This window comes from Cinclus cinclus, chromosome Z (genome assembly GCF_963662255.1).
Source record: "Cinclus cinclus chromosome Z, bCinCin1.1, whole genome shotgun sequence".
Lineage (NCBI taxonomy): Eukaryota > Metazoa > Chordata > Aves > Passeriformes > Cinclidae > Cinclus > Cinclus cinclus.
The window spans coordinates 74,273,426-74,287,960 of record NC_085084.1 but is presented as its reverse complement, the minus strand read 5'-3'; the positions used below and the strand labels follow the sequence as shown (position 1 = coordinate 74,287,960).

General features: G+C 41.3%; 1 protein-coding gene across 1 annotated transcript in view; it reads left to right on the top strand.

Moving 5' to 3' along the window:
- RAI14 (retinoic acid induced 14) overlaps positions 1-14,535 on the top strand; it is an 88,757-nt gene that overhangs the window by 40,600 nt on the left and 33,622 nt on the right. Inside the window, exon 3 of the mRNA XM_062512821.1 lies at positions 7,782-7,912. Coding sequence (XP_062368805.1) covers positions 7,782-7,912 — 131 coding nt within the window. The remainder of the gene's footprint in view (positions 1-7,781; positions 7,913-14,535) is intronic.

The window sequence follows — 14,535 nt, the reverse complement described above, 5'->3', positions numbered from 1 at the left end:
TTTCCTTGTTGAGTGCTCTTGGACCATAGCTCACAACCTGCTGCAAATTCCAGTCATCATTTAAAAAAAAAGCCCACACTGACTTTTTTCTACAACTTCCCTCCCCCCACACCCCCAGTCCCCAGACTTGCAGTCTCAGATGACCATTTTAGTCAGGTCATCTTTCCCCTTCTCTCTTGGTGAAAGACCCTTTCTTTTCACAGCCTGTGGTCCCCTTCTGCCAGGAAAGTTTCTGGGCAGTCTTGCTGGCTGATAGAAGTGCCCTGCTGAGTGACTTGCTGTTCAGTTGAATTATTCTGGGGTTCAGCATGAAAAAATGGTTTACTTGGATAATAATCACTTCTTTATCTACAGAAGCTACACTGTGAATGGGTAATTATCAAGGTTTACTGACAATCTGCCGTTAGTCTTTTGTTACCATTCCTTGTCCATTTTCTCCAACTGCTTCCTGCCTTGCCTACTTTTTATCTCTGATTCAAATGGAATTCGTGGTCTGACAGAAATACAGTCTCCAGTATCAAACAGACTTCATATAATTTACATGGCCATAGCTCAAGAAGCAGGAGGAGGGCAATGAACTGATGATTTTGGCTGTAAAATGTACACAGGTTACTTGCATTGCTGCCGTTTCAGCCTTTAAAGAATTACATGTGTAATCTTGTGATCTGCAAATGTTTCATCTTCTTATGTAAATACAATTAATGTTGTTAGCCAGGCAGCATGGATGGTCAAGTGAAGCTGGAAAAGACTGGGTTGTAGCAATTAGTGACATTTAGATAATGTCACTATGAATACTTTGAAAGCCATTGTCATGCTTTGCTTTTCTGACAACTTAATTAGAGGTCTAGACCATAATTGTGATGAAGTTAATGAACACAGCATCTTTTGGCATGGCCTTTCAGGACTCGAGGTCAGCTTGCAGTGCCACTAAGCTGTATCCTTGCCGAGGGCAGGCTTTGGGAGTCACAGCAAGGAGCTGGAACAACTGGAAGGAGCCTGGGAGGCAGCAGCTGCTGGCATCTGCTGAGCTCTGAATATCCTGGGGGAAGCTGCTGCAGACTGGAATAAGCTGTTGCTGATAAGGTCAACAACATCCTGCCATTCTGCAAGTGAGATTTCCACTCCCACCACCCAGGCTCGCTGCTGGCAAATACAATCCCTGAATTACATATGGGAAGGCCGGGAAAGGTGTAAGCTCCTTGCCTACATACCACTGGCTCCTGGGTTCAGATAAGCCATTCGAGAAAAACTGTCATCTGTTGTTTTAAGGGATGTTTTGTTTAGTGAATGCATTCAGTACAATAAGATTGTTCTTGTTTTTAAAACTCTCTTGGGAAGTCCAGCACATGTGGACTTTTGTGGATGACATTGTGGTGCAGTGGTGTCAGTGTCTTTGCCATGCATTTGTTTGTGACGCCAATCTTTAAGTATTCCTTTCCTCTTCAGACACTAAGTTGCTGAGTTTGAAATTATCAGGAATTTCAATTTGCTACTCAGCTTCCCTGCAGTTCTGATTTCAGTGGAGATAACATAACTCTGTCTCCAGTAGGTTTGCAACAATGCAAGGTCACTTAAATAATCTCCTGTAGGCTGCATGCCAAAGATAAAGAAACAAAGCTGTTGCCAGTTAATGTTTGCTCAGGTATTTGCTCATGGAAAACGTTGTACAAGTGCTAAGTAGAACTATCACCTTTTGTTATACATTATTCTTGCATGATATGTGCCGGTAATCTCAGACAATTGAGGCTTAATATCCTGATATGGTGGTGATGGAAAAAAAGAATAGGTACCTTTTTTGAACATGTTTTGATTCTTCAGCTTCTCTTCTGGAAAGGAAATTGTTCACTTTGTGATAGAGAAAACAATTTATAAAAAACAGTTAGTGCAAGCTTTAGCTGGAAAGCTGGAAAATGGGCTTTGTTATGAAGGTTTCTCTTTGGCCTCAAAATCTGCCAAATTGTCAACATGCTATGTATGATCCCAAATATGAAGGATTTTTACTGGATGGTTTCAACCCCACGAGTACGATGAGTACTTTATTAGTAGCTTGCAATGATAAAATTGGAAATAAATTGTGCGCAGAGAGAGCTTACAGGAGACTCACAGCTGCCAGTGCAGTTGCTGTTGGTAACTGCTGCCCAAGTTGTGAAGGAGCCGTGGTTTTGAGAGGTCTTCCTGAAGGTGGTCACTGAAGGTGCTGTAAGCACTCTGCATTGGCTTGAGTATTGCCTTTTCTAATCACTAGTCTTAAACTGGTGGTGTAGATTCAAGTCAATCAAGTTCTCAGCCTCACTTCATTAACACCCACCACACAGTGCCCTGTGTAGGAGTGGCTTTCCATCCTCAGCGTGGCTGCCTCTGTGCTGCTAGCTCTTTTCTCAGCTTCAGCAGTGTTTCAGTGTGAAAAACACTGAACTGTTACCAGGGAGGTGCTTCTGAGTGAGGCCCTTTTCCAGCACACTTTTCCATCTGAAAACTGAAAATCAAGAATAAAAAAGCATGCTCAAGAGGGATGTTCAATGCCAGTTGATGCTTGAATTTTAGCATGCCATCCTTTCAGCTGTCAGTGTTGCATCATAGAATTTGTTAGGGATGACAGATTATCTAATCCCCTGCACATTAATAGGAAAATGTTTACTATTTTTAGGCATGACTGAAAAACACCTGTTTTATTCAAACACTTGCATCTCTTGAGCTTTGATCAGATTACTTTGTCTTTGCATATGTAATACTCATTATTGCTACCTATACTGAACACTATCCACGCTTTAAAAAGCCCAAACAAACAACAAACTAACTCTTTCCCCTCCCCCAGACCTGAAGAAGTACTGAGTGGAGCACTGACTGTGGTCTGTGAAGCTGAAGTATGTGTTTCATCAATTTTGCATGTGTTCACAAGCCATTGTTATTGCAAAATGTTAATTGTTGGAAGGAAGGCTGTTGATAACTCTTTGGCATGTGGCCTGCAGGAGTGGGGGTGTGTGTGTAGGGTGGGGGTGAAGGTGAAGAGAGCTCACATGTGCAGTCTTTTCTAGATTCTTCCAAATTCACTACACGTTTGTGTCATCTTTATGCTGAGATGCTCAGGTATGGAATTTTTTTACTAGAATGCTACATACTCAGTTCACTAACTTTTGTATTTGCAGCAGTCTTGTCATAACACAAGCAAAAAACATCTCCAAACAAAACCAAAGACCCCCCAGCTTTATTGGTGAAGAAAAGTACCTGCTTAGCTGTTGATTTTGTTTCTCTTGTGCTACAGTAAAGATTTTCCTGAAGACTGAAGCTATTTTGAAGTAACCTTGAGTTTGAAGTGCTCTGTGTGGGTTGTCTCAGAATGTTACATGTGGAGACCTCTCTAACTTAAAAGAAAACACTCTCCTATGTTACTTGAAGGAGTGGTTTAACAGAACTGAGGCTCCCAAGGGCTCTGTGGTGGATGGTGCCGTGATATTTGGGTGAGAGCTGAAGGCAAGGGAAGTGAGGAATCTTTAGACAGAGGGGCAGCATGTGGCTGAAGCAGAGCTGAAGCAGGCGCCTTGCAGAAATGTCTGGACAGCTTGGGAAAGGGGAATGGGGTGGTTTGGGGACTGCGGAGGAAGCTTGACGCAGTGGGTTTAGAAGTTAAGGTCTCCAGTTCTGCTGGCCATCCTGTACTCCTGCACAGAAGACAGCATCTCCCATGGGCATGTTTTCCTGGACAGACAAATGCTGGTGCTGTGTGATGGGTATCAGTTCAAAGTGGCTTTTACAATGAACAGTAACAGGGACTACCCATGTTTTACATCATCCCAGCAGAAATTACCTCCCAAGTCTTTGGTGTATACATGATGATGTGTGACTTGTGGGGTCAAAACCAGGCTAATATTACAGGAGATTCTAAAAATGTAATGTAATGCAACAGTCACTGCCTCTGTTCAGAAATCTGGGATTTCTGGTCTGCTATGGACAGCAGTGCCTGTGCAATATTTGATTGCACGAGGCACTTTAAGAGCCTTACTGACTTAAATACCTCCTACTTTCTTGCCAGATCCTGAGTAGAGTGTCTTTCTGGTTTTCATAATTTTCTCTGTCCTTTGAGATTTTTCTTCTCCTGGAAAACATGGACAGTAGGGTTACAATTCCATGTTGAAGTGGGATTTTTAGAGTCTATTGTGTACCATTTATTTCATTAGGTGTACCTTTAACTTTTGGAATGCATTGTACAGTGCTGGTCTTTGAGCACAATGGGGAAGGAAAAAAGACAGTTTGATTCTATCAGAGGAATATTTGAAAAGCAGTTGATGCCTGCATACTTGTTTCCTCAGTGTGAACAGATTTGTGCATAATTGCATTTCAAAAATAAAACAAGGTCTGTAAATAAATTTTTGTAGCTTGCATGAAATCGATATTTCATCTACAGTTACAATGATGACACATTGTTGATGCCTTAGAGTGGAATCTTTATTGCTTTAATGAAAAAATGAATGACTTCATGTGAGCAATAGGGTGTGATGGCTTTTAAACATCTTGGGTAGGACAAAGATATTTTAGTTTATAAATAACCATAATTCTGCTGCACAATGATGAAGAGAAACTACATGCATTCTTTTGTTTTCCAGGAGCAAAACAAAGTTTCAGTTACAGTAGTTTAATAGATGTTAAACATACAATTGCAAGAATTAATGTAAGTGGATTTAGGTATGTGACAGTTTCTAAAATTACTCATTCCTTTAGCATCTCTTAAGTCACAATGTTTGAAAAGAGAAACACTAATTAGATACAGAAAACAGGAATGTAAAATGACTGCCAAATGCAGATCTAGGCTAGCCACCAGCCTGTACCACGTTTCTCTAAGCAGGAAAAGGAATTAATTATCCAGCTGTGTGAGAAATAAAGAAATGTACCCTTATAGCCTTTCCTTGACACTGCAATACATCTGATACTACTGAGTGTTTTCAGGGTCACTTAATGGCTTGTCCAAGTTCAGTTCTATTTATTCCTCAAGTATGAGGGAATCTTTTTAGCTGTACAGATAACTAGGCAGCAGTTTTTAGTGAGGCATCATTAAGTCTTTCCTTAATTGTGTTTGTGTTAAGTATTCATTTTAGGATACTTGAAAGGATGTGGCTGAAAACTACAATAAAGAGAAGTTAAAGAACCTGTCCTTGTAGAAGAGTAATTCCACGTGTCATAAAAGGTTTTACTGTTAGCATGAACATCACTCTGCATCATCAGAATCACTTTCAGAATACTCCAGGGTTCTCCATTCAATATCTGAGTATCTCCTCACTGCAGCTTCCACACTCCATAAATACTGAGGGGTAATTCGGGACACAACTGTGTTCATTCCTGTTTAGTCTTGGACTTTAATGACAGTGTAATTATAGATTTATAGAGTTACCACAGCAGCTTCTCAAAGGGGAAACCGGCACTTTATCTCAGATATTATTTAAATTTGGGAGTCAGTATTTGTGTGCTTACTTGCTTGTACCAGAACACTGAATATTTGATTATATGTCAATAAAGTTTCAATTTAATAGCTGACTATTTAAGACATGAAACTGACATGAAACTGTTTCTTGAAGATGTTGCCATTTTTGTACTCTAAAGCTGAATGTTCTTCTGAAACCTGTTCTGCCAAGGATTTTCAGCAGGCCTTAATCTTAACATTTTTGTGTAGTTTATTCTATTTCATGTTTCAAAAGTAAGTGGTGACTTCAGATCAAAATCTTAAATAGATTTCAGGAAAAAAATCTTAAATTAGATGCTATGTTTCTTTCTTCAAAGTGTAGTTTAGTATTGGGTTGGATGTTGCGTGTTTGGTGTGTGTAGATTAAGACTGATCCATCAAATAGCCTCTACTTAAATATCCTATATAAAAGCTCAGAAACAGGTCGAACTCCAAAACAAAATACTGTCAAATAACGAGTGTTAACTTTAAAGTTTTGATTTACAAGTAAAATACATTTTTTTAACATCTGCTTTTAATACCATAAAATTCCCCAAATGCGGAATAGGCAATGAGTCTCATTTTGGATGGAGCCTGCTGCTTGGCTGGCACTCATTGTCATGGAGTCTAAATATTGCTTAGAGAAATGTGGAGGTTTGTTTGTTTGTTTTGTTGGGTTTTTTCTTTTTTGTTGTTGTTGTTGGGTTTTTTGTTTTTTTTTTTTTTTTTTTGTGCTGATGTAATTTTTGATCTAGAGTCTATAGAAATTTATTGCAGTGCCATAAGAATAGACTATAACCTGCTGGATGTGCACTGACCCACCAGTCATTCCACTGCCATAGCAGACTGCAGTTGCTCTGTCTGCGTGCCACCTCCTTTGACAGAGCTGCCATTTGTACTCTTGGTTCCAGGTGGTGTTCTTCCAACTCTTGTCGGCTCTCCTGCCCATACTTCCCTCTCTGTAATGGTTCTTTTAATTTGTTTCTTAAGTAACTTTTAACCTGAAACACTTTCCTCCTGTTCTTCCTGTTTTTCGGGGTGTGAACAGCCTGTGGGGTTAGTTCAAAACCGTGTGTACATCATGCACTTTTCCTCACAAGCCCAGACAGAGAAATGTCCAAGTTTTTATGTATCTGGACGAAAAAAAGTCTGTATAGATCATCAAGACAAGTGTTGGGGGATGGGGGGCGTGGTAGGGTGTGTGTATGTGGTTTTATATTGTTTTTTATTAAGTTGAGTATTTCTCAAGGTGTGTATTAACATGAATTCAGTAATTCCAGAAATTGTGTGCAAATCAAGTGCTCATGAATAGGCAGTCATGCTGGAGATGAGTGACTGATGTCAAAGAGAAAGCCACAGCTGTTGAGGTTAACTCTCCTGAGTGTAGCAGGGTGCTAACACAGGTTCAGATAGAGCTTGTAACTGCACCATATTGTTTTTTTCTGGAGACTGAACACTGTTGCTGGTCCAGACTAGAATGCATGTGTGCAACTTTCAACTCCTTTTCCAGAGCTGGTTTTGCTGTGATCACATGGAATGCAGGAAGTTAACTGTCCTCTGTTTTCTTTGGATCTTGCTAGATTAAACTTGGAAGTCTTTTAGAGGAAGTAGGCCATTGTCCTGATCATTGGAGGAGGAGGGAAAGTCATCAAGCTGGGAAGTCATGTCCTATTCCTGATTCAGCTGCTGAGAGGGATCAAAAAGATTTAGTGGATTAGGTTCAGAAAGATCTGAAAGTAGGGTGGTTTTCTTTTCTTTCATTTGCACTGTGTGAGTGGTTTGTTAGTTAGTTTTAAAGACCAACATGGGATTAAAAAACTCAATAAAGCTAGCTGCAGTCTTCAAAGAGCAGTCACTTAACCCATTAACCTCTACAAAATGTGAGCTGGGAAAAGCCTTTAATATGGAAAGTTTTGACTGGTTTGGGTTGTTAGGGTGGGGTCTGGATAAGATGAGGCACCTTGTTGCTTATCAGTGTGGTGTATATCAGGAAGATCCAGTGAGGCCAGTACAGCTCTGAAATGGAAACAAGGACTAGAAAAATAAAGGACAGTTTTTGAAAATACAGTAAGAAAATATGGTATTTTTTTTCCTGCACTACTCATCTACAGTTTCCAAGTTACAGTTCATCTTCAGTCATCACTTAGGCCCTGGCTTAAGCCATCAAATCCTTGGGAACCTCTGTTGCACAGCTTGCAGTTTACTTTTATGCAGCTTTGTCTGTTCCATTTCTTTGGATTGGGCTTTTGTTCAAGCTTTCAGTGGTGATAAATGCGTGTAGGATCATTCTGGAGAGCCTGTACACAGAGCTGGTACTGATAATGTTCTCCTTTCTTTTCCTTTTACTCAGACCAACGAGTGGAATAAGAATGATGATCGGCTGCTGCAGGCGGTGGAGAATGGAGACCCTGAGAAAGTGGCTTCACTGCTGGGTAAAAAGGGAGCCAGTGCCACTAAACAAGATAGTGAGGGCAAAACTGCGTAAGTCTAACCAAAACCTATGATTTAACTTGTGGAAAATCCAAGCCCTAGTTGCATGTGCCACATCCGTGAATTAAAAGCCAGATTCTATCCTGAAAATGAAGGTTTATTTTCTTCTGAAGCACAACACATCCTGCGAGTCTTGATTTGTAATTCTATGTCTAAAATGCCATTTCAAAATCATAAACCCGTTGAGGTAACTTAAAGGTTAACAGACTATTGGGTGGACTGGGACCATTTTAGGACAAAGTATTTTTGAATTTCATGGCATACTGCAGATTGCACTCTCCAAAAGTTACTGATCTTTGTAGATATTTTTCCTATGGACAAAATATCTATTTTCCTATTCCTTTTTTCCTTAGTAGTTTAATAAGAAAGAAATTAAGATATATTTTCATCCTAATGGGTTCGACCGAACTGAAACTGTGGTGACAGAGTTTTAAAATCCTACAGGTGCCAAGGATTCACTAAGTGTTCTTTGTTCTAGTTGAAGTGTGCTAGTGAAAGTTTTGTAAATGAGATTCCTTTTGCTGTATATTTCATATGTACTATTTTCATCTTCTGTTCTTCCTCTTGTTCTTCTGCAAACATTCTGAACTGTGGCACATAAACGATTCCACTAAGAAAACTACAGCCAAAAGATTGCTATCCTTACACTTCGTTCCATATGACACAGAAAGATGATTTGGTGGATAAGCTAGAAATAGGCATCCTGTGACAAGACCAAAACCTTGAGGAAATTCTGGATAGTTGTCAGCAAAGGAGGACTTGAAAGGTCACCACAAGGCAGTTTAGTCTTGGGAAGGGCAGCACAAAGCAGTTTATGCCAAACACTTCTAGGTTCTAATAAATTACCTCTGGGTTACGTTTATTGAGTCATACTCTGCTTCTTTCTTGGTCTTGTTCAATTTCCTACATCTGCTCTATTTCTTTTCTGCATCTGAAGAAACTGAGTGATAGATTGACTCATAATGACCTGAAATTTCTAACTGCAGTCAACCAAGTCATCAGTTACGTCAAGCGGGCTTTCTCCTCCATACTTCAATAGGTTTTTAATTTTTAGAAATTGCATACATATGTTTTTCTTTTGGCCATTGAATCTTCAGAATTACTGCTATATTTAGCATTTCATATTTTTACAATCAAAATAACTTCAGACTTCGATTCTTAGGGTCTTCTTAAGCTGCACTGGGTACAGTGTATCCAGTGTAACACCTGCTTTTCTGTGTAAGTTGATACTATGGATTTTTCTAGGGAACCACCCAAGACTGAATTTATCAGTATCTCTTAACTCTAAGAATGTAGCTAGGTATTGGTGCAATGATTTTTCATCTTTACATGCTTACAGTAAAAAATTCCTGTTTTCATTCTTTATTTGCAGCTGCTAAGAAGTCAGTAAACATGTACTTATATTAATGATGCTGTTACTAATAATGCAACAGCAAATACTTCTTTCAATTGCTTGGAACAAATGTGAGTTAGTGCTGTAAAGATCTCTGCTGCTTCTTGTTCTGTATGCTTATTTAACTGTCATGTACTTTTAAAATTTTTTCTGTGTCGTGGTTTAAAAGGCGGCTTAAGAAAGAAGAAAGAAAAGCAGCGTTGCTGTGATGCAGAAATACAGCATGTCAAGTCTCATTCTGTTACCAGTGTTTTTGGAAATTTAGCAGACCTGCTCAGGTTATTTCTGTCTGCATTTTGAAAGATACAGAGTGACAGGTGTGGAAGCAATGACTCTAACCTGATGAGACATAGCTACCAAAGGTGGCCCAGAAATGTTCTCCAGCATGTCTTATTAATATTGGGTTGTGTCTTGTTTGTGGTTTTATCACTCCAGATTACCTTTTTTTGGTGTGTACACAATGGAGTACAACCATAATTTCTGTATAGACTTGTTTATCCTGTGTTTGCAATGTGATGCCAGCACCTCATTCCTGCTGTGTGTCTGAGTGCCTGACAGCCGTTTTTGCCAGGCCTCAGAAGCTCTGCTTAGAGGAGTGGACCCTTCTGCAGCCCAACACTGAGGTCTGTTGGTGTGCTGCAAGAGCATGGTGCTGGTTTGTTAGCTACCCCATCTGTAACATCAGCAACTCCTGTGCTGGAAAATCACGATCTGCGCAAGGCTTTTTGGAAGAGCTGTCCACCCTTGTGCTCAGATTTCATGAGATCACAGAATGGTTTTGATTAGAAGAGACATTAAAGATCATCTCAGTCCATGGGCAGGGACACCAACATTTGGCCACATTGCTCAAAGCCCAATTGTCTTGGTTTGAAAGACAGGTGTTTGCTAAGGAAAGCAGAAGCTTCCCTTTGGACTGAAAAAAAACGTGATTCTTCCGATTATTATAATTTTGGAATTAAGAGAGCTCTCAGGCAAAAATGTGGGGGTAGGAATAACAGTTCTTTACTAGTATATCTAACAAGACACACAAGAACAACAACAGCTATGAAATCACCCACAAACAGAACAGTAACTCAGTCCCAGTCCCTTTCTGGCTGCAGGCACCTTTTCCCTGAGCTGCAGTTCCCGGTGCTGGGGGTGGGCAGGTCCCGCAGAGCTGCAGGAGGGCTGGGGGTGATGGCAGCGCTGTCCCAGGGGGAGAGAGAGATGGAGAGAGAGCCCTCCGCTCACGGTGTGGGTCCTGCTGCTCAGCAGAGTGCTGGATGGTGGCAGGTTACAGCGAGAAGGCAGCAGGGCAGGCTCCGATAGTGGTTTCCTGACGCTGGGGTGGGACAGAGAGGCAGGAGGCGGCGATCGTCCTTCTCGTCCGAACTCCGTGGGGGAAAAATGGGCCGAGACCCAGCCTTCCGTCTGCTCTTCTGGCTGTTTGAATCTCGAGGGGTTCCCTCTTCCCTCCCGTCCCCTCCCCCTTGTCACCAGGGCCCAGTCAACAGGTATCTTAGCATGACAATGGAGAAAATTCCACAGAGGGAAACAAGGGAGAGAATTAACCCTCAACACCAATCCAACCTAGCCTTGAGCACTTCAGGAGTGGTTCTTCCACAGCCTCTCTGGGCAATCCTTTCCAGTGCCTCACGTCTTTCACAGTAGAGGATTTCCTATTACTACCTCATCAAAATCCACCCTTTTTCGTTTTAAGCCATTCACTTTGTCCTATCCCTACATACCCTTGTAAAAGGTCTCTCTCCAGCTTTCTTGTAGGTTCCCTCTTAGGTACTGGAAGGTGATACAAGGTCTTTCCAGAGCCTCCTCCCATGAGCATTGCACATGGAAAATAAGGCATTGATTGTTGATAGCCAGCATGGCTTCAATAAAGGCAAATAATGCCTGGCAAATTTGTTGACCTTTTGTCTTGGGTCACAGCTGTGGTGCATGAGAGAGGAGCAACAATATCATCTGCCTGGACTTGTGGAACACTTATCACTGTAGACTCCTGTCTACAGTCTGGAGAGACATGGATTTGCAGGATGGACCAGTGCTCCTTCTCATGAGGGCAGAGTAGAAAGGCAGAATCACCTCCCTTGACCTGCTGCCCACAGAATTATTTTGATGCAGAGCAGGATATGATTTCTGGGCTGTGAGCTGACATTGTTGGCTCATGTCCAGCCTCTTGTCCCCCAGCACTCCCAAGTCCTTCTTGGCAGGGCTGCCTCTTGTTCTCTGCCCAGCCTGTGTTTGTGCTTGGTTTTGCCCTGACCCAGGTGCAGGACCATCACTTGGCTGAGTTGAACGACATGAGGCTCATGTGGTTCCACTGGTTATGCTTTAGGAAGTTTTCTGCAGTGCCATGTGGGAAGGGAGCTGTTTGGATGAGTGTTCTATTGATCCCTGTGAGTACATATTGATGCATTTGTTTACTCAGTTAGGATGAAGCTGACTAACCAGAAGAATGTGGTGGATTCAATTATGTAACAGAGTCCATAGTGTGATTAAAGACTTTGGAATGTGCTTGAAAGCAAAAAGGAGAAACAATTACAACATTGCAGATACAAATACAGGTTTCTTAGCTCCATCACTGTCTGTACCCTTGAGGTGTAACACATTTCTTTTAAGACTTTTCTTTCTCATTCTTTTTGTTAACAGCCCTACAAACAAAATTTTCAGTACTGTCCAGATTTTTGAGATATAGTAATATAGTACATTGTTTTAAACAGAAGGTGGACAGGATAATTTTTCATGCTTAGAGAGGTACTTCTAAGTTTTTGATTTATAATTAAATGGCTTTCTATTATAAAATGCTTGAACTGAAAGGAACAGAGACCAGAACTGATGATATTCTTTGTTTGTCCTGTTGAATAGTGCTTCTGTCATCCCACTGAGTCCTGCTGGGATGCGCTCCAGCTTTGGCTTGGTTTTGGACATTGCCACCTAAATTTCCTCTTTGTGTACTCTTTAGTCCCTGTCGTTTAGGTCCTTTACTTTGTGACTTGTTGACATGCAATAAAATGGAGGTGTTTAAATTAATGAGGTCTAGGTAACTCATTAATTTAAGGTATCAGTATCAAGCTAGGTATTTCTTAGAGATAATATTTACAAATTTTCACTAGGAGGTGTAACTCCTGTGCAGTATCTCTTAAAAAAAAAGGTATTAAAAAATACCTTGTCAGAGTAATGAAATTGTAGTTTTTCAGGACTCACTTGACTTTCCACACCATCACCCTGCCTTTGACTAAGTTCTTTCTATAAACAATAAATCACTTTTAAGGCTATGGAGCAAATCCACCTTTGGCATAAGTCGACACATCTCATTGTTGCTCCCACTTACATAGCACAGAGTATTGCCAAGCATAGTTGTAATAGAACCTATCTGGAAATCTGGCTTTGTCATTGTAGTCTTACTTTGCCAGATAGGTTGGTTGTTTTTTTCTTTTGGTCCAGCTTCCTTAAACAACAAAACGGGGCTTTCCAGCTTGGAATTCGATCATTTAAATCCACTTAAACTGACAAAAAAGGGGTTTTCAAAAAGATCCCTTTTGGGAACTGATAGGATTAGATTCATTCATGTGCTGCACTTTCCACAAGATCAAGTTTTCAAATGGACTGCTATTTTAAGAAGCTACTGCTATTATTGAGGGGAAGTGGAGGGACGGAGGGATGGGGGTGGGGGAATGATTTTGGAAAGGATTTACAGTGCATAAATGGTAGCACTTCCTTGTCCTGAAGTTATTTTGTCAGTGTGCCAGTCCATTACTGCCATGTTTGCATGTTTCTGCAAGGTACTAAACTAGAAGTAAATGTTTTTAGCTACCAAGTGGAACAATAGATCTCTGTACATTTTTTTTAACTTCAATTGAATCAGCTGTTTAATAAAATTACTCTAACAATAGTACAAAAAAGCTTTAGAAACCTCTGCAAATTTGCTCTTTAAGGAGTCTTACAAAACTACTGCCTATAGCAGTTAGTAGAAAAGATGTATTTTCATTTGAAAGAGACTGTTGATGCTGTGAAGGCTGAACTAAAAATAAATTCATATTCCAACTGCAAATGCTTGATATTTATTATGTACATAGTATTCATTTTTGTTTTCTTCCTTTTGGATCTTGCTGTGTAAGGAGGTGGGGGTGAGTGGCATAAAGAGCATCACTTTTCGAAAAGTAGATAAAGTTTTAATTATCCTTGAGAGAGAATGTTTCCTTGTATGTAATAGTACTTACCTTAAAAGAAGCTATTGGAAGAATACATAGAATGATAGAATAATCTGGGCTGGGTGGAACCCACAAGGATCATCAAAGTCCAAGTCCTGTCTCTGTACCAGGCACCCCAAGACCATGTGTCATGTGTCACACACCATGTGCCTGAGAGCACTGTCCAAACATTTTTAACTCTGTCAGGCTAGTGCTGTGACCACTGCCCCAGGGAGCCTGTTCAGTGCCCAAACACCCTTGGATGAAAACACTTTTTCCTGATATCCAACCTAAACCTCCCCTGACACAGCTTCAGGCCATTTCCTCAGATCCTGTCAGTAATCACCACAGAGCAGAGATCACTGTCTGTCCCTTCCACTTGTGAGGGAGCTGTAACTGCAATGACATGTCTGCTCAGTCCCAGCCACACTCCTCACACAGCTTCACCATCCTCATTGCCCCCCTTTGGACACTCTCTGATGGTTTCATGCCTTTCTTACACTCTGGCACCCAGATCTGCCCCCAGCACTGGAGGTGAGGCTGCCCCAGTGCAGAGCAGAGCAGGACAATCCCCTCCCTTGCCCGGCTGGTGATTCTGTCCCTGATGTCCCCAGCACAGGGCTGGCCCTTCTGGCTGCCAGGGCACTGCTGGCTCGTGTTCCACTCACCACTGACCAGGAGCCCCAGATCTCTTTCTGTGGCACTGCTCTTCAGCATCTCCTTCCCCAGTCTGAACACACAACCAGGGTTGCTCTGGCCCAGGTTCAGAATCCCACACTTCCACTTGTTAAAATCCATATGGTTGGTGATTGCCCAGCCCTCTGATTTGTCATGGTCTCTCTGCAGAGCCTCTTTACCTTTTAGGGAGTCAACAGCTCCTCTCAGTCATCTGCAAACTACTTAATATTGCTTTAAGTCTTGTGTCCAAGTCATTTAGGAAGGTATTGAAGAGGAAAAAGGCTGAGGATGGAGCCCTGCAGAACCCCACTAGTGACAGGTCACCAGTCTGATGTCACCCCAGTCAGTGTAACCCTTTG